The sequence below is a fragment of the Protomyctophum parallelum genome (genome assembly GCF_964188405.1).
Source record: "Protomyctophum parallelum genome assembly, chromosome: 10".
NCBI lineage: Eukaryota > Metazoa > Chordata > Actinopteri > Myctophiformes > Myctophidae > Protomyctophum > Protomyctophum parallelum.
In genome coordinates, this window is record NC_139704.1 from 7205609 (window position 1) to 7226915 (window position 21307).

The window sequence follows — 21307 nt, forward strand, 5'->3', positions numbered from 1 at the left end:
AGCGTTTTCAAAGATTTCCACTCTGGAAGGAGTTTTAACTTTGTTGCATTTTCAACCCACGAAAACACTGTCTAAAACGGGCCCCTGCAAACTTATTTTGCCGTTTTCTATGGAAACCATTCTCGTGTAAAAGGGGTCCTAATACAGTTGCAACTCTGCCTGTTGTTCTTCTGTCATCACATCTATTGGCATCAGAATAAATTAACTAGGCTGCTGCAGCTTACTACAATTACAGCAATATAGAGAATATTATTATAGACATGCTACCCATTGACGGCTTTAAATCTAAATGTGGTTTGTATCACTCCTCCAATGAACCTCTTACTCTCAAGTTTAGAAGCGTTCCACCTCCTGTCGTCATAAAGCAAGCAGAATCGACACGCGGCTCGGCAAACATCCCAAACTTCTTGTTTTCTGGCCGTCTTCGCCAGTGCTGCCCACAGCTTCAACCTGGAAAAACAAGGGGGGGGGGGAAACTAATGTATAGGGTCAGGGTCAAGGTCAAGAGCATGAAAGCATGCTATAATGCAAGTTTGTTTACTGGGAGTACATCAATAATGCAGAGGTCTCCTTTGGGAATCTCCCCATCTTGATGGGAATGCTCTCTTTCACTGCCACAGGGGCAATGCTTTTTGATGTGCGCTCGCTCAGTTTAGATGTACAGTAATGATATGGGAGGAACCAGGGGGATTTGAGAGGAGGGAGGAGAAGTGGGGGAACACTGCAAAGATCCTGAGTGTTAATGCAATTCTTGAGTGTACAATAATAAAAGTGCGTTGCCTTTTGGACACTCTCGAGACTGGAATTAACACTCAGGATTTTACTGTGAAGAGATGGAAACAAGACTCATACACACTTTTCATCTTCAGAAGGGCCCCTATGGACAGAGCATTCATTACAATCTTGTGTTCGGTAAATCTATAGCTAATAACTTTGGCGGGGGAACAGGATGGAAGCAATTTTCTAACAGACCTCCATGGAAAACTTTAAAGTGAATAAACAATTATCGAGAAAGGTTGACATATCAGCTGGCTTAACAGAATGCTTTTACACTGACAGACGTTAAGGATTGAAAAAAGGGCCGGCACAATACAAAATATACACTGTCTGTGACAGACGCACAGGATACACCACGAGACCACACATCTCTCACACACGTTTGACTTGCAATCTTTGTGCACTGTGCAGACATCATTTTTAAGGCTTACACCATCACAGTGGTAGTCACTGCTCATTTTCAACCATTTTCAGTTGTCATTTTCACGGCCAGCGCCGCATTGTTATAAGTAGCGAATGTACACATCATTTTAAAGAATAAGAAATACTTTGAAAACAAGTTCAGATCAATTTCAGGAGGAGAGAGACTGCAATGTATTTCATTTGTTTTTGGGTGTATGTTAGCCTCGTTAACCAGGCTTTTATTTCCGTTCGTATTAGGCTCAAAAATGAAAAAGCCTGGCGAAACCCATTGGAAGATTTTACATAGGAAGCCCACTTCCTTGTATTCCGCCAACCAATGACCAAATTTGGTGGCGTCAGTGTTCTCCGCTGTTTTCTACCGGGAGGACGGGGGTCGGGGGCAGGCGCTCAGATTTAGACCTCGGCACCCGCCCCTTTAGACCAGAATGCACACAGGCTGGGCTAGTCCAGAGCCATAGAGTAAGACAGAGTTACGACATTGAGGGGGCAGAAAACAGCCCGGTCACGTGGTTCATGTACTCGCACGAGCCCATAGACGCCAATGCATTCCGTAAACTTCCGGAGTCCCTATTCGCCAATAGAAGTCTATGTAGAAGAGCGAACTGAGTTGTCGTAACTTAGCATTAGCCAAACCCTCCCGACCCGCGGGGTATATGGGTCTACTCAGTAGTAGCCATGGAAACACACACACACACACACACACACACACACACACACACACACACACACACACACACACACACACACACACACACACACACACACACACACACACACACACACACACACACACACACACACACACACACACACACACACACACACACACACACACACACACAAATGAATTAGTCTCATGTCCTGCGGCTGTGTCTAGTTTCTCAGTAGCACTCACACGTCACTATCCAGCACTTTATTCTGAGATGCCCCGTCCATTGTCGCATAGTTCTGAAGGGCCAGATGCAAAGATACAGTCTACTATTCATTGTCAATGGAAGCAAGCCACATTAACTCTATTTTTCCCAGGTACGTATATACGTACGTTGCCGCTAGGTGGCGTCATATACCAAGTCTGTATATATACGTACCCCAACATAGACTCCGTCTATATAATGGTTGATGCCTACGGAAGCCTTTAACATTGGTCCGGTTCCCATAGCAACGCCCCACCGTTTCAACTATGGGATTGGAAATATATTCACAGTGCAGAGCAGTGGAAGAGAGGATTTTCAAACCGCCATAACTCTGGATCTAAGATCGCTGTCCTTGGTGGATTTTCTGCCATCCACATTTCGGATTTAATTTGTGCCTTTTTACCGCGACGCTGGTGCCATGTAAACGCTTCTGACGAGAGGTAAGGAGTGTGTGAGTGTTCCAATGCTGCGGTAGTTTGCGTAGCAACAGTATGTGGGGGGCGGGGGGCGGGCAAACACTGTCGTCTTAAAATGAGCATGTATGCTGGCCCCTGGAGCTGGGGTTTATGCTAACAGATAGCGGTAGAGATAGAGTTAAGAGTCCGACGTTTGTAGCTGCTGCAAAAGCTACAAATTGAAGCCGAGTTGAGTTCAACTTCCAGATGCAAAGCTACAAAGCTACAACCGTAGCTGCAATGACACACGTCACTATACGGAGGCACGCGTGATGACTTCACGACCGTGTGAAAAACAGTTTTGACTTTCTGACAATGCGACAAATTATGCTGTGATCTTTGCATCTTTTGCATCTGCCCGTGTGCAAACGCAACATATGTTATTTAGCCAGAAGTTACAGCACAAACGACCACACACACACACAGCTGACCTTTCCTTGTGGTTGGTGTCATCTCCCAGCCTGGTCAGGTGCCCCTCCAACCTCCGTACAGAACCAGAGTGGTGCTGAGCCTTAGCAGAGAGCTGAGCCACAGGACTAGACCCAGGGCTGCATGAAGGGACTAGACCACACACACACACACACACACACACACACACACACAAAAGGTTAAATTGCTCATCTAACGCCAGGCCTCCACTGAGTGTGTTGTGCCGCATTCCGACGGCATTAGAAAATTTACTGTGGGCAAATTGGTGACGCCGCCCAGACGCCGTCCAAATGCAACCGTCGGCAGTGGAACATTGATCATAATCATAACATAACATTCCCTGCATCGACGCTGACGGACGGACGCCCCATGGGTGCAGACAGTGGAGCCCCGGCATTACACACAGGCCAACAGTCTAGTAATTGTGCTGCACAACACCCTAACTATGTAGGTATAATACGTTTTCTCTGAAAGCAGACAAAGCGTAACCAATGAGCTGTGATCGTAAAAAAGGCCAATTCCGCAAATCTCTCCACCTCCATTTAAATAGGGTATGAAAAACATATTGAGAGCAGTGTAAAATACAATTACCAGTGGATATGTATTTCACCGTTTCACACAGGGGCAGTGGAAGGAGGGGTGTTACCAAATGATTGATAAAGGGACGCTTGAAGTTCAGAACACAAGCGTGCGCTTGAGGTGTTCAAAGAAGCTTTCACTGGGGGTGGGGGGGGCAAAATGTTTGACCCAGCACTTGAGGAAGCAGCAGACACTCTGACTGGCTGTCAGTGGAAAGCCTTTCTCTGGGTCATTAGGATCGCTGAACGCTCATTTGATCCTGAGCACCACAAGGAGCCTGCAGAGGTCCAGATCAAAGCGCTTCCTGGAACCCATCCCCCTCTCCGCAGACTGGCTTCACGCTTCAAAGACCGTACGGCACAGGGTCGATGAAGACAGGGGGGGCTTTGCAATTTACATAGATTGTGCATTACATTCAACCATTCACACACTGATGCCGGAGGAAACTATGCAAGGCACCAACCTGCACATCAGGAGAAATTAGGGGTTCAGAGTCTTGCTCAAGGACACTTTGACACCAACTCTGGGGGGGCCCGGGATGGAACTGGAACCTTGCAGTTCCCATCCGTTCACTCGACCCCAAAATATAAGGCTTGGAAAAGGGCTTGAGATTTTCGACTAGCTGCACCGGGTATGAAGAGTCTACTTGTGATTTACAAAACATCTATGGAAACGCGATGTTGTGTTTTGTGTGAAATGTTCAGAGGTCAGTACTTTTGGAGGAATTGTCTGCATCCAGCACCATCTGGAAAGAGTCTGGGGCCAGCAGGAGACCAATTTCAACCAGCAAGGGACGGCTATCGGTCTTGTCTTGAGGCTGCCTGTTCTTGGTCTGAAAGAGAGAGGAAGAGAGAGAGAGAGAGAGAGAATGAGAGATAGAGGAGGATGTTTTTTCTTCAATGCTCCTCATTTTCTTTTGTATAATCTCTCCTCAGTCAGCAGACGTGCTTTCTTCGGTGTCTCACAGCATGCCACCCCAAAACTATTAAATGTGGCTTTGAAACCCTATAATGTGCGAGTGGGGGTGCATATTTAGTTTAGACTAGTCATTGGTTAGACATGGGTTAAGGTTAGGTTTAGGTGTGCTGAGGTTAGGGTGAGGGTTTGAGATAGGTTGTAGTTGTAATGACTGGTCTAACCAAATGACTAGTCTAAACAAAGTACTGTCTAAACCAAGTACTGCACCTGTACGTGCGAGTGAGACACTTCCACCTTATTTAATCTAAAACAGTACAGTACAATGTCATATCCTTTGGAGTACATAGATTTAATATATAAAAACACCTGTGATATACATACCCGGATAGCAATAATATTTCAGGTTATATCTGGTACTGTATATGCGATACATAATTTGTTTCATCATATGCACTGCAGTATACACGTCCAAAACTGTTCACATTGCCCTTATGCCTGATGTATACTTGGTTGCTCATCATGTCTTGCACTTAAAATAGATAGATATGGATATATACTTTATTCCCGAAGGAAATTTGTTTTGGCCAACAGCTCTAGTGCAATACATACTTACAGAATAAAAAAGCAGCATGATGAACATAAAAAACTACATTACATCTGTAGAAATAGAATGCAGTAAAAACGACAATAGCTTTAAGTTAAAAAGGCCTAAGGCCTAGGTAAGAATACAACACACCTAAAACAAAAAAGATACATTAACTGACAAACCGCCTCGTCTCCCCCCACGGCCCCATCGATTCATTATCCTACTATAAATGCGCCACGTCTCTGCCTGCATGCGTGTGTGTGTGTGTATGTACGGTTGTAATGCACGTAACTCGAGAACCGTTTGCCCCACGGACTTAAAATTCGACACACGCGGTCCACACCCAGCAGGGACACAGACAGTTAAAACAGGTGCTATGACAAGTTGACAACGGGTATTACTACTAGGTTCCCAAGTTGCATTGTTCTCAAGTAGGCCGAAGGGCACGTACAGGTCTAGTACAGTCTAATGGCCCTTGGGATAAAGGAGTTCCTAAGTCTCTGTAGATCTATATAACAGATCTACAAGCTCACAGAATCATCTTTATTCACACCATAGTATAAGCACGGTGGCCATTTTGCACTTGTTGTTGCTGCCTTGTGATTGACCGATTAAAGTAAAGGTATCTGGTGAGTATTTAAATTTTTTCATTTGTGAGCAATGCGTCAAATTCCTCGCATCTGAACATGCATACCTACAACACTTGCTGTACACAGCCAATAAAACGATTGCGATTATGTGACAGGGAACCTGTTGCAGGAGCATGGTGGCCTTGTCCTCCGGCCTGGCGGTGGCGGCGGTGGCCTGGCAGAGGCTCCTCCCCATGCTGAGCTGCAGGAGGCGGACCGAGGCGGAGAGACGTTCTCGCCACGTCCCGTCGTCCAACAGCAAGGCTTTGTGGAGGTGCGTCCACGCCGCGTCCAACCGTCCGTCATCCTCCTCAATCACCGCCAGCTCAGAGTGAACCTGACAGCGCGTGTCCAGCAACATACTGCGGAAAGCGCGCACACACACACACACACAAACATAAACACACACAGTTAAAACTGGAAAAAACTAAAGGAGAATTCAGAGGAATACATTTAAATAATCCAATACAATCAACATAATAAAAACTGTACATGATCGCTCCTCACTTAGTCAAGTGCACTATACCTACCCCCCCCCCCCCCACACACACACACACTCTCACACACACACCTCTTTACCCCCTTCCTTTTTCCCCCATCCCGTACATCTTTTTTTCCGATTAGAATTTGGTTATTTTTCATAATAATAATAATAACTTTATTTATATAGCACCTTTTAAGACACGTGTTACAAAGTGCAATGATTATGAATTGAATACCCAGGACGTGAATGGAAACAAGAGCGCAAGGACCTTTTTCGGTGATATCCTTTTGGACCGAGTGTACTCAATCAAACTTGAAAAAAAAACACTCATTATCCCATACAAAACTCCCTTTCCACGGGTACTAGGAGCACAAGTGCACGCACATTGGCACCGAGCCACAACCATCAGTGATCATCATCGTCACCTGTGCGTGTTCTCCAGCACCTGGGCCACCCTGAGCAGCTCCGCCTTGACGTTCCTCCGTAGGTTGGGCTGCAGGAGGGGCAGACAGGCCCTCCACTGGGAGGCACACACCGCCTGCATGGAGCCGGGCTCTCCCTCTCTCTCCGTGCTCTGTAGGCACTGGTCCAGTTTGCGGATCACCTTCAAGCGCTCCTTTCCAACAAACAATGACAAATACGGACAGACAGGCTATATCTCTCCAGTAGCAATGGGTTTGGTAACGCTTGAGGGATACAGCATACATGACCAAGGAGAGCGTTCAATGGTATCGATTTAATACAATTGTGTATGCGTGTGTGTGTGTGTGTGTGCTTGCGAGTGTGTGCCCAAAGCATTCTTCAATCTAGTGTACAAATTAACAAGTTCTGCAAGAGATTTACCATAGTAATCAATCAAGTATGATAGGTGTTTTCACTTTGTACCAATTAGATAGCCCGATAGCTCGGCTGTTGTCTTAAGCGCACTCTACATTTTAATCAGATGAGATAATGAGAGTTCACGGCACTCATTAACATGCTTTGGAGACAAACACATTTCATATGGGGTTGAGTGGAGGACATGATGGAGTACCTCCACGCAGGCTCTGGAGTAGTCATTCATCTTCCCCTCGTTACTCAGAAGACACAGTTCACACTGGACACACTCCGTCATTATGCGCTGGCCAGCCGTCTGTAAAAGACAAGTTCTCGTTTAGGATTTGGGTCCATGACATTATCAGTGTACTTTACAGCATGGGGTAGGCAACCTTTATAGGCTGGCACAGGGGCCAACATTGGCACAGGGGAGAGTGATCACTGGCACACTGGCATAAGTATGAGAGAGAGGATTCATTTTTTTAACAGTTCTACTGCGTAACCAGCGTTCCCTGCTATTTAATCCATGTGTCGGTGCTGTGTAATACACTAAACCCGCTATTTGTTTAATGTGTTTAATTAACCGTTTTTTAATAATAAAAAAAAGAGCGGATTTGTCGCGGACCTGGTGACGAGGCTGTCCCATTATGATGACGAAACCGGAAATCAAGCCATGCTCTGGGTTGCTAGGGCTTCTGGGAAAATGAGTTCAATGCAAGTGAACGGCTGGTTTGTTTGGACTACAACATGCTGTGCAGGCTGTTTTCGTTTCGCATCGTAATGGCGGCATGTAATGGGACTATTTTCCACTGGATTTTCGTCGATCAAAGCTGCAAATACTTTGGCGTATGCTCCAAAGGTAATAGATCAATCCTGGCAGCCTAGATAGGATGGATAGATTTATCTAAGGCCCCGAAAAAGAAGTTTAATCGGTTCACTCACATCTATATGCAAATGACATGCTGCACATGATTCTACATTTCATTCAAAGTTCAAACTGATAACTCTGACTGGGGGAGAGTCTGGGAGATAGGCGAGTCTAATGATCATCAATGAAAATCTCTCTAAAGAAGAAGAAGGTTGTTATGTATTGCCTTTGGACAATCTAAATCAGTTGGAAATATTTAATGTTGATTATTATAACTAAAGCTAGCAAAATAAACTAGAATAAAAAAAACAGTACAGTAGTACAGTAGTGCATCCCGTGCATGTAGAGGTCGTTGTTTTATTGCGTCCCTTAACTATTAACTGCGTTTTGGGATGCAAAATGCACCCCATTTAATTTTGTGAAGAATCGTGCAGCACTTGTTGGCGGTCCAATTCATTTGACATTTTAGGTTTAAGCTTGGTTGTTGTCCGTTTAGAGCCACAGTAGCCACAGCTAGTTGGTTCAAGTTTTAGAAAGTAAAAGATGTGTTACTTTTTTTTCATTTGCTGCCTTCTTTCATTTTAGGGATTGTAGCTGTTTTTGACAGGGGGTGGGGGCATTCGAGCATGGGGCTAAATGTATTTTTTCTCCAGATTTTTTTTGGTATTATTTACTATAGTCCTATCGAATACCGGATGACTCGCCCCGGTGCTTGCCCGTTTTTCCTCCCGGAATTGTCACCAGTGAGGGGGGATAACTTTGTAATATGCTATTGGCTGTTTGTATTCTTTTTGGAAAAATATAAAAAGATACTCCTGTAGAAAGGCTATATTATTTTACTTATATTGACCCTATAAACAATTTAGTATTATTTAGTATATGTGAGGTTTTGCACACTCAAATGGTACCTCGTCAGATAATCCCCACATATCCTACAACAACTTCTGTGAACAGACTTCAATGTAGTAGCTTTTCATAAATTATATTTGTACTTAGGCTGTCTGCTGTCATGAAAGTTTATAGTTAGAGAAATTCAAAGTCCAGCCGTCTGCTGTCCAGCCTCTCCCACCCCTCACTGGGGAAAATTTTGGGAGGAAAACAGAAACGTGGCGAGTCATCTTGTTACCGTCCTAACGCCATAATATTTTGTAAAAAAAAATACATATTTCCATACTCGAATGCCCCATGAGGCAGCGGTGGCCGAACGGTTTGCGGAGCGGTCTTGATATCGGAAGGTCGCTAGTTCGTATCCCCGGACCGGCACGTTAAAATGACCACCGCTGAAGTGCCCTTGGACAAGGCATTGAACCTCTACCATGAAATGTTCTATGAGCAGGGCCTGGCTGTAAACAGGTTATTGAGCTTAGTCCAGTTACCCTGGGTAAACATAGTACCTTTCCTTTCCTTTTCCCCCACCCCCTGTCAAAAACAGCTAAAATCTTTAAAACTAAAGAAAGCAGCAAATGAAAAAAATAAATAACTAATCTTTTACTTTCTCTAATAACCTAAAACATGAACCTTGGTTGAAAAAAACTAAAGTTGTCATTTAAGCCATTTTGGGCAGGAACCCCTTTTGGTGTTTCAAGCATTATGTTATACTTTAGCTATTGAAAAATAGCAGATCTACAAGCTCATAGCTACAAGCTTGATGATCTGCTATTTTTGAAAAATCTTGAAAATGTGGCGCAAATCTTTGAATATATAATTATTCTTTCAGAGCGAACATTTTTAACTCAAATCTTTGCTTCTGGGGGGTCCCTGGAACAACATATTTTCAGATGGGGGACGGTGGGCAAATGCATATATTTTTGGGGGTCCTTGACATGAAAATGTTTGAGAACGAATGACATAGAAACATGTTTTTTTCAGAAAACTGTCAGGATTTAGAAGATATTTGTATATGGTCTAAATGGGTTAAGTTCAAATGTACAACGGTGTCTCGCAGCAATACAATGTCGATCTACAGTAGAAGCGCACAAAGCACATCATCAAGACACGCTCGTAAATGTTCTATTTTCCCCCCGCACGACACCGGTGTAGGCCTACTGTACGTCAAAGTGTAGATTGGTTACGATCCATCAGCAGACAAGAAGCCCCTGTGAATGTGCTCATTTCAACCAAATCTATTTTAAATGGCTGAGATTAATGAAGAAAAAGTGTCAAGCTCTCTCACGGGAACACACACTCGGCTGGTTTATCACATCCCATGTCGTGTTGTGTTCTCCCCCCACAGAGCGTGGGCGTCAAATTGTGTAGTAATTTGCATACATTCATCATATGTGACGGTGCACAGCTTTAAATACATGCTAACACAGTAGGAGGTCCAGCGTGATTATAGGTCACTCACGGCGTCTCCTGATGCAGACCTCAGCTCTTTCAGGCAGTCAGAGGCAGTCTCTGGATGCTTCAGCTGCAAGGACAGCAGGGACAACTCTAACAGCAAGGCCACTCTGCAAAACCCAAGATATAAAAATGGGGGTTTATGCAATTCACATCACTGTGCCATACAGGCACACAGTAATCCCGTGGGATAGCCATATGGGGATTTATTATAGTGGGAGAGTTGAGGGTTGCGATGGTGGAGATCAGACTGGGAGGGAGGAATCGTGGCTTTCCCTAGGGGAGAGGACATGTGATGGGTAAGCAGGGGGCTGTGCACCTCATTGTTGATTTTGATAAAAATTGTTATTTTAGTTTTATTCATAGGGCACTTCACCCGCCCCTATTGCATATGCATATGCCCCGAGGCACATAGCCCAGCGCAGTGGTATATTAGTATCGCAAGTTACGCGAGGCTACTATTTTTGCTAAACCAATTATCCCTAAACTTATTTTCCTTTTTTTTACCATTTTGAAAAACATTTTTGAATAGTTCATCTAGCCGATCTACATCGACAATTTGTGAGTTTGTAGATTGGCTATTTAACCCATCTTGTGCGGGAACCCCTTTTGATGTTTTAAACATGATGTTATAATTTAGCTATTGAAAAATAGCATATCTACAAACTCATAGCGCGCTACTCGCTATTTTTTTTAAATCGTTCAAATGTGCCTCAAATCTTTCCGAAAATTGTTTTTTCTACGTCAGGCCTGAATGGTTTAACTATTCAAACATGTTTTTCAAAATAGTATAAAAGGGCAAAGAAGTTCAGGGATAAGGCGTTTAGCATGGACGAAAGCAGAGCCCATGGGCTCCATTTTCGTGCGATCTTTCTAAATGCACTGTTTGGGGAAGTGGCAGTGGGGAAGGGGTGTTCCCCCACTATAGTCATCATAGCTTAGTTTTCAATTACTTTGTCAGTGAAAAAAAAGATAGTCGATGAACATTCTTCGTCATAGAGTTGGTAAGTCGAAGAAAATCTGAAACTGATTATGCACCTGTCTACTGGAGGGACGGGGGCGCTCTGCGGTGATGTGCATTCCACCAGGAGATCAAATGTTTCTTTGAGCTCGGCTCCAGCATCCTCCTCCTTCTTCAGCTTATCCACGTTGCTTTCATCTGTGTTGCTGTTGACATCAGGAGAAACGCCAAACGTGTTTATGCATGAATTCGCTCACGCGCACACACGCACACACATGCACGCACGCACACACACGAAAGCATTAATCACTGAATAAACCCCAGGCAGGCGTAATTCTGATGATGATGATGTTGATGGCGGGGTCGATGTGAGTCAAGCTATGCCTATTGCCTAATGCCTATATATACAGCTTGAGCTTGTGAGCCATAAGGCGTTCTGACACGTCCGGTACACTCTCGCAGAGAGGGTTGTCCACCTTATTTAACCTATTTAGACCTGAGAACGATTCTACGAAAATGTCTAAATCATGACAGTTTTCTGAAAAACCTCATGTTTCTATGTCAGTGGTTCTCAAACATTTTCACATCAAGGACCCCCAACGATATATGTAATTGGCCGGCGACCCCCATCTGAAAATATGTTGTTCCAGCTCACGTTTGATATCATTGAAGATGCGCTAGGACGTGTACACACGTCCTATGAATCCGTCGGTTGGGTTGCTTATGACGTGTGCTGTGGGCACGTCGGATGGACTGAACCTGTTAACGGCCCAGGCAGTATGACCGCCCCAATGACCCGGGTCCAGTACTCCCAGTGGGTCCGAGTTGGCTTTAGAGAGCAAAAGCTTTTAGGAGCAGGAAAGACAATAAATCCTATATGTTAATCCTATATCACCTCATTATGGCATGGCAAGCTGTGAATACATTTTCATGGGTTATGGCCTGGAAACTTCAGAAAGCCTTTGTGTTAACCTTCATGCTCATTATGGAGCAGGCGAGCAGCGTTTGTTTGCAACCGTGTTAACTCAATTGGTATCCGGATTAGGGAGGGATGCACTAAAACAAAGAGCACACGTAACACATTCAGAAAATAATCTGGCGACCCCAGAGTAACAATTATCAAACCAAACCAAGTAGTGATGTCCCGATACACTTTTTTCGTTTGTTTTTTCTGTGTTAGCCGATACCGAATACCGATACCAGAGAATAATGTTTATAATAAAAAATAAAAATAAATCTTATTTTGAAGTCCACCGACCTGGAATAGTGTTTATAGTGTTGTGTTTATAGCAGACTCCTCACTCAAACGTGCACTTGCAGTTTGGGCAACTCGAAAGCAAACTCCACATGCCCCAACATTTTATTTACCTGCCATAGTGTCAAACAACCCATTATCCCTGTGTTGGAATCGGTGGTTAGACTGGCATATTCACCGATACCGATATGACCAAAAAGGGCGCATGCAGATACTTTTCCGATACAGATACAGTATCGGGACATCTCTAAAAGCAAGACCCTCTCACCAACTGCTTTTAAAAGAAAGTTTGTCACTTACTCTTTAAGTTGCTGTATTTTGTAAATAATGGTACATTCCTGGGTCATTTCATGGCAGTCCGTTTCAAAGAGTTTGTGTTGTACCTATAAGAGAGAGAAGAGTGATGTTGTAAGTGGTTCACCCCACAAAAATCTGAGTTCTACAGAACCAGAGCCATAGAAGAAGAGAGTGGCGACACGCTTTGATCTCGCAGCAAAGCGGGGTGATGCTATGGGCTATAGATCCCAACATTGGAACTATCCCTTAGATAGCATTTCTGTAGACTTAGATAGCATCTGATACAGACTTATAGCGTGTTATGTAGACGGCACTATAATTGCATTGTATATAGTCATAGCACGCCATAGTACATATGTATAGCATAGTAGTATATATATATAGTTTATATGTATAGTCTCATAATATAGATATTCCACTGTTACTTTCTTAGCTTACGCATGTTTTATGATAAATGCTTTTGTGATGTATTCCCATGCTTTTGTTCTTGATTATTGTAAATCGCTCTGGATTAAGAGCGTCTGCTAAATGCCTAAATTGTAAATTGTAAATTGTAATCCCATTGAGATAGAATGAGCGTCACTCTGAATAGTGAATAGGTTTGGATACAGATGAAGGAGATGATTCAACTTGATGAAAAAAGATGTTTACCACCAGGATGAATAGTTTTGGATACAGATGAAGGAGATGATTCAACTTGATGAAATCTTGGGTAACTTTGGCAAAGCTGCATGCGTCCGTCGTGTTCCCAGAGTCCACGAGGCACTCGACCAGGAGTCTGCAAAGAGAGGGAAGAGACGGAGAAGAGCAGAAAGTCATCTGACTGAGACGAACGGCATCTTGCAGAACTATACAGCTGTAATTTTCAGAATCTATCGATGAAATCTCTTCATTCAGACTGGGACAGTAGTCAAATATCCTACAGTGCTGCTTCCACAGCATATCAATATGCCCAGTAAAATACACAGCTAATGTATCTATTTGTAACATTTCAGAATGTACAACAACCATGTACAACATTGGTACACAATATGGTAATGGTAAATGGTGCATTTATATTCACACAGACGGCAGAGGAAACTACGAAAGGCACCAACCTGCTCATCAGGAGCAATTAGGGCTTCAGCGCATTGCTCAAGGACACTAACTCAGGGGGAACCTTCTGGTTCCTATAAGCGGCCACTGCCGCCTCATTGTTGAATGAACACTAAGGATTGCACTGTAACGCCGTGGCTCCACCGGGCGCGTCGTGTCACGCGTGCGTCAAAAAACTAACCGGGGCAATTTTAATGCAGTCACGCAACGCGGGCAGTGGAGCCACCCTTCATTGATTAAAAAGGCAACATTCCCTGACGGAGACAGAGACGCGACGCTGACGCGCCCGGTGGAGCCCCGGTGTAACTGTGCACTGGACACTGATGCGAGGTTATTTGTAAGTGAGTGAAAAGGACACTTGCATCATGAGCCGAGCCCTCCAGCCGAGGTCTTGCTCTGCTACCTCCTCCAGGGCTCTGACCACCTGCAGGAGGGACGGCACCAGGTGCGTGCGTAGACCGGGACGCAGTAGAGGCCGCGCTGCCTGGAAGTACAGCACCGAGGCGTTGAAGACCAGAAAATGATATCTGGTAAAAAAAAAAAAAAAAAAAAAAAGAAGTAATGGAACAAGAGTCAAGACTGGGATCCCTGTAAAAAAGAAAATGTGCTATCCGTAGGAAGCACTACAATGTGTGCAGGTAAGAAGGTACCTGTGTACATATTAACTATGATACAACAATCTCTCTTTAAGTATTCTATTTGTTATTTCCTGGTCTGTTTCCGTTTCACGATGTTATGCATTTAGTAGAGTGCGCTGTGACTTAACTGGTCTGGAAAGCAAGCAACTAGATAACTGAGCAGTGAAAGGAGCTGATAATGGCTGCATACTATGTAGATGAGAAGTCCAATGTATTGGTACATCTCAATTAACCCAACTATGTAGATGAGATATCCAATGTCTTGGTACATCTCAATTAACCCAACCAATTTTGTCAACTTTGGTAGGAAACCTGTCTGAATTGCAAATGAGCATTGCAAATCTATTAACCAAAGGAGATCAATTCGCTACATTTCCAGATGAGAAATAAAATATTTATAGAATCTATATATTCTGGCCAGTTTGAGAGAAAGAAAGAAAAGGAGGAAAAAAAGGGGGGGGGTTGGGTGAGGGAGAGTCTGTTTGCATATCGCTAATGTATTCACCAGAGAGTGTGCTGTACATTAGTCTGGACTACATGTGATAGATATGTATTCCCTTTGCTGTTAGCCTAATTGGGAACATTCCCTCAGCATCTCTTGACATATTATGAGTTCATTAAGTGTAAGGATTCAGAGCCTTTGTCTCAAGACAAAGAAGATTATGTTTGATAGTTCATAGTCATTACATCTTTGTTTTCCCAATTTCACCACATGAGAATGTTGCCAACGTAATCTCCAAAGCCTGGAATAGAGGTCAAGAAAAGAAGCGTTTAATTAGTACCGGTATATGTTGACATTTCAATAATACATAGCAAGCTTCTGTCAGTGATGTTGTTCCTCCCTACTGAATGATAGATAGTCTGAAGGATTTCGTTGTTTAGAAAAACGGGCACTCAAAAGTTAAAAAGAGAAACCTATGTGATTTTACTGTTGTTGGACAATGAAATTACTGGCTTCTTTTTAACATGCGGGCCGGGCATACAATTCATTAATTTATATAATATACATAAAAGCATGGTATTGTTAAAGTACGCATTTTATGAAAATTGATCAGCGGTCATGAGGTGGTTGGTTGGTGGTGAGAGAAAGTGTGAAACTCCACTCTCAGCAAATCAGTCTACAATGTAGTCTTTGCAGCGGTGTCATGCTCGCAGAGCGCAGGGACGGAACGGAACAGTGCATGTGCGTGCTGCGTGCACGCTAGAATGCATCCCCCTAGATTCAAGAGAAGACCTAATCAACCTCACGTCACTAGACTTTCCAAGACTAGATTTTTTTAGATTTTCACACTGTGTCAAGTACCATGCCGAATAATAGTTCTATACTATGCATAACGACAGGTTTAACTGTTTATAGCCTACCTGAGCGCACATAGCCTATACGGTAAGCATGCACACTTCACACTTGGTGCTGTGTGGTGTTGTGTACACAAGAAGAATGCCTTCTCCTCCAGAACAGATTCATTCGTCAAAGCAAACTTTTTAGTTTTGCTAGTGTGCAGTAAAGATGTAAGTCTTCTTTTGTGTTTGTGTCTAAAACTCTCATACACTATTTAACAATAAGCTTAGGCTATATCAGCTGTTCTGTGTGCATGCATGCGTGTGCACATGGCGTCATTAAAACGCTGTGGTACCAGTAAAAAAAACACCATGACACCACTGAGTCTTTGGGTATTATCACTGAACTCAATGAACATGACATCCTTCTCCTCCTTCCAACCCCTCTCATTTTTACAATTCCTTTTACTTAGTGGTATGTTAAAATATTACTGCTACTCCTGACAGACAACTGTGAAAGACATAGATATATTATTCAACTTCCCTGCCCTTTTGAGAGGAAAGGAATGCCAAGATAACTTCTGCCGAATTGCATACCTTGGCTTGTCCTTTGACATCTCAATCGCCTTTAGGAAACACAGTGCAGCCTTTTTAAAGTCCTCCTGAGATGGGGAAAGGAAAGAGAAAATACTACATCAAACAATACCGTCTACCATTCAATCTGTGCTGTCATTTAATAATTGAATGAAGATAACCCTCTAACATGAGAGAAAAATGGAAGGGAATGATATATGTTTATCACATGAGTACATAGTACTGTAGGAGTAGCAAAAAGTGTGTCGTTTTGAAGAAAATAAAGAAAATCTAGCAAAGTGGAAATGGGCATAGCCTACTGTATATGTGGAGTCACGGCATGATGAACCAAGGAATCCAGGGAGGAGATTGATTGTATAAGGGTTATACAATCAATCTTTATAACCAACCAATGGTTGTATAGGCCAAAAGAAAAGGTGGCCTGACACCACCATACGGCCAAATTGAAGAAAATTGGTCTACTGGGACTATGCATGCAACGGTTGACCCCAATCGTTACAGCTGTGTCTGAGATCATAATCATAATCTGCCTTTATTGTCCCAGAGGGACAGTTTCACAGTCTGTTCTACAAAAAAACAACAACAAAAATACAAACTAGAAAAGTTTGCTCCTAACTCAAAGCCCTCATTTAGACAATGTTGGAACTACATGGGCTTGCCCACTTCCAACCCATGCAAGTTAGCCCATATGCAGACCACGTGGGACCTACATTGGCATACCCACTTCCAACCCATGCCAGTTAGCCCACATGTAGACCATGTTGGAACTACTATGGGCTTGCCCACTTCCAACCCATGCCCAGCTAGCCCACGTGTAGACCACGTGGGATCCTCATAATTTGCCCAGTTCAAGCCCATTCCCACTTGGTAGTACTAGGTACCCATGTAGCCCACATTGAAACCTGGCTGGGCAGGTGGCGCTATAACAGGCCAATTTGAAGAAAGTGGTCCAGCGGTGCTTGTAGCATGTCGTACAAAACTGTAGGCACAAGATTTGTACAATTGACTATGCTTACCATAACTTTGCGTCACTAGGCTTTCCACCTCGGAGGAAAGCTGAGGTCTGTGTTAATAAATGGCTGTGATCCGGTCGGGAGCGGATGATATCTTATGTCTTGTTGTAGTCACTGGCACTGGGGTGCAGATGTCTATCCGACATACCAAAAGTCTGACATGCGCAAATCACCGGTTGCTCCCGACATGCGCTGCGTCCTTGACATGGTTAATGTTAGGGTAGGGTTTCGGACTAATGACTGTCGGACTCTTGGTATGTCGGAACACATGCAGGGAATTATTTTGGGTAGTTCTTATTCTGGTTGTGGTTCCAGCCTGATGACTACAAACCAGTGACTAGAAGTCTACAACATGACCTAAGATATCCGGGCGGATCATGAACCCGAAAAGGAATGCTTCCCAGGCTATGCTTACCACACTCCCAATGGTCGACTGGGACATCGTCAGCTGGCCCTCACAGAGGTAGGCTCGAGACAAGAATTGATTAGCCGGTGGTTGACCTTCAAAGTACATCTTCAGACACGCCGTGCTTATCTCACCGCATCCCAGCTGAAAACACAAGCACCACAAACAAATAGTCAAATAATGTAGATAATCCAACCCTGTCCCTCATATCAGCATGTCTCTAATCAGAGGCAATCTATACAGTATTTGTATGTACTGTATATATATATATATATATATATATATATATTATATATATATTATATATCAACTGTATTCTAACGCTGACCAATGGAAGTGACAGTGATATCTGACGGAACAAATGATCCAAGTTGATGATGTCGCAAGTTGATGATGTCATACGCCCATTATGGTCTAGCCCTATGGAATGTATGGAATGCATGTGCTAATAAAAACAACTTAACCCATTCTGACCTGAGATCAGATTCATACGAGGTTTCCGCCGGACACACACTGGTCTGATGAACCCATTCTGACCTGAGATCAGATTCTAAAAATGTCAGTCGCTCTTCGATTTCTCAAAAATAGCAGACCTACAAGCTCGTATCGCGCCTATTGAGTGAAAGGTTCTTTATTTATGAGAGAAATAAAATATTTAAGGTGTTTTTATTTTTTATTTTAGTTATAGAGGGCAAGTATAATGTTTTAAGGCATATTTGTCTTATTAGTCAGAATGACGCCCCTGCTTGTAATACATTATTGAGAGGTTTGGAAGTGCTTTAATGCATGTCTGAGTTGCTTCCATTTTCCTTGCTAGCTTTTTCCCATGAAAACAAATTTGACCAAAAAGTATTTGCATATTTTAATAGCTTATATGCTGGGCTAAGTAAAAGGTTGAAAAATGTGCCTTCTATCTTTGTTTCACTTCATGTTCATATCAGTGCAACTAATATACAGTACCATTGGCCCAGGCTAATTATGAAGCTTATAGTAGTCAATACTGCCCAATATGCCAATCCTTCTGCCCTAGGGTAGTTAAGACCATTAGCGAATACTATAGGCTTTGTCCCTTAATGTAGGCAAAGCCAAAGAAATTAATGATCATCGATTTCAGTAAGTGTAATGTCAGCAATTCTCCAGTACCAAGGTACAGCTGTTGAGACTGTTAAAGTAAATGAACGTAAAACGAAGGCTTTTACGTTTTCTTATGTTACTGTATGCCGTTTGGTTTGTTATAATAACCCATGTAGCTCAGCTTAGCACAAGCTTTTCACACCATTGGAATGCACTGATTTTTTTTAATGCATACACATGGCAATAAACCAAGTCTAGTCTACATAGCACTGTCCCATATTATAGCCAGCCTAAATATCATGCCAATAGAAATCTGTTTACACAATTAAAACCTGTACTGGAAAAATAACACCCAAGAAAACCAAGAAATACAGTTCAAATTCAGTTCAAGAATATTACACGATGTGTGCTAACGAGGTCACGTAATTCTATCACTGTCAGGCACTGCCTAGATCTCCGATCCAATTAGCAGAATCACTAGATTCTGTGTATCTAAGCAAGTCAGACAGACTTATTCATTTGCATTCCTTCTGGTCAAAGTGCTGTGTACTACAGTAGCAAGTTTCACTACACTTCAAGGGAGGGTTGGCCTTGATCCTTTTGTTGCTGAAGTCAGATGTCTCATGTCAGAAGGCTGTTTGAAACATCATGTCTTAGTACGTACCACAGCCAGCCAATGCAGCCCCAGGAATGATGCACATTAAGAGCAACAGTCAATCTCCCTGCCCAGTGCCTACACAACAAAACATGCAGTTCCAGGTCATGGTATGTGTCACCACTCCAAAAGGGGCATTTATTTCTGGGTAGAGCATTTTTATTCAGTGCCAAGTCAGTGGTTCTCAGAGTGGGGTCTGGGGACCCCCACAGGTCCTTGAGGGACCAGCTAAATGATAGTAGGACCTTTATGAGACTGTAACTTTATGGGAAACAAAAGGACCCATTTGGTTCCATTTGTACAAATAACATTGACTTTACAATATAAATTGGGGTCCCAGAGATAGAAATGCCATGGGGGCCCGTAGCCTAATGCAGGTCAAACTGGGGGTTCTTTAAAATCCTCTCTCGTGGGGGTGTCCATGGCATAGCAGGCATACCTTTTCAAATAGGGGTCCGTGAGCTAATAATTGTCAATTTAGGGGGTCCTTGACATGAAAAAGTTTGGGAACCAGTGATCTATCCAACCAATGACTTTCAGACTATGCAATGTTTGTTGTAGTGTTGGCATTCTATACTTCAGTTCTGTATTAGTCTAATGATAGATAGCCTACCTGTTGTAGGCTATCTTACACAATATGCATAATGCCTATTTATGTTTTGATGTACAACTTGCAGTTGAATTGTGAATATTTATTGCATGCTATAGTTTGGAACCTCGATCACGTTAATTGTCACGTAGCCCAGTGGTTCCCAAACATTTTTACGTCAAGGACCCCCAAATTGACAATATTTGAAGAGAAAAATGCCAGGGACTCCCATAAGAGAAGATTTTTAACGGCTCTAGCAGTGATTCTCAATCATTTTAATTTCAAAGACCCCTCCAGTTTGACATGCATTAGTCTATGGACCCCCGGCCGTTTAATGGTATTTCTATCTCTGGGACCCCCAATTTATATTGTTAAATCAATGTTAATTTAACTCAAATACAAATGGAACCTAACGGGTCTGTTTGGTTCCATTTTGTACACTCTCAGAGTTACAGACCCTGACCCATAAGGGTCCATTTGGTTCCTAACTATCATTTATCTGGGGACCCCCTGGAACTCCCTCAGGTACCCCTGGTACGTAGCCTACCCTCCGCAACGAGGCTACCATAATTTGACCAAAGAAAGTACCACACAACAACACAAGTCTTGTTCTAAATTAAATATGAAGAGCCCTGCACACAAATGTCCTCGTTCTGACCTGCAGAGCCTCCTCTGCACACAGAACGTACAGCTCTGGGGAGAAGCACGCCGTTTGTTTGGTTGTCGCTCCATCTCCTATCCTCCCAACAGCTGCGTCTCTGATGAGACGGTAGGCTGCTCGAACACCTCCAGGGTCTAAAATAAAGTTAAAAAACAAGTGAATAACAAAAAGTCACATAAGGAAAGGGTATATACTTTCAGAAGACAGTGGTGGCCAGTGCTATGCCTAATTAAAGACCAAAGTTACACAAACACATGCTGCCATGCATATTAAAATAATACCGTTGTGTTCTTTTGCCTTGTTCAGGTGCTGGCGAATAATAAGATCCATGTCGGGTTACTGGTAGTACGGGGGATTCACAGGTGGCTTTGTGATGGCTTGTTAACTCAACGACTTTTGACAGCACAGCACCATGATACTGCAATTTATTTATACTGTACTAGCAAACAACGTCTTTACAAAAACATGCTGTAGGCTGCGTAAATAAATTATAGTTCCTCGTCGTCAGAACCATGCATTTTCACGACACAAGTTGCGTTTGGTAGTTTGGTTTGGGCTATCGTATCTAAGCAA

The 21307-nt window shown here is 43.2% G+C and overlaps 1 protein-coding gene across 1 annotated transcript in view; it reads right to left on the minus strand.

Moving 5' to 3' along the window:
* Window positions 1-21064, minus strand: part of cfap46 (cilia and flagella associated protein 46) — a gene marked incomplete at both ends in the record, with an annotated part of 96052 nt that extends 74988 nt beyond the window's left edge. The window contains 14 exons of the mRNA XM_083774304.1: window positions 326-450; window positions 3001-3130; window positions 4292-4409; window positions 5832-6072; window positions 6620-6810; window positions 7228-7326; window positions 10226-10328; window positions 11257-11385; window positions 13408-13509; window positions 14189-14353; window positions 16340-16404; window positions 17765-17899; window positions 20732-20868; window positions 21016-21064. Coding sequence (XP_083630430.1) covers window positions 326-450; window positions 3001-3130; window positions 4292-4409; window positions 5832-6072; window positions 6620-6810; window positions 7228-7326; window positions 10226-10328; window positions 11257-11385; window positions 13408-13509; window positions 14189-14353; window positions 16340-16404; window positions 17765-17899; window positions 20732-20868; window positions 21016-21064 — 1789 coding nt within the window. The remainder of the gene's footprint in view (window positions 1-325; window positions 451-3000; window positions 3131-4291; window positions 4410-5831; window positions 6073-6619; window positions 6811-7227; window positions 7327-10225; window positions 10329-11256; window positions 11386-13407; window positions 13510-14188; window positions 14354-16339; window positions 16405-17764; window positions 17900-20731; window positions 20869-21015) is intronic.
* Between the last annotated feature and the right edge of the window lie 243 nt (window positions 21065-21307).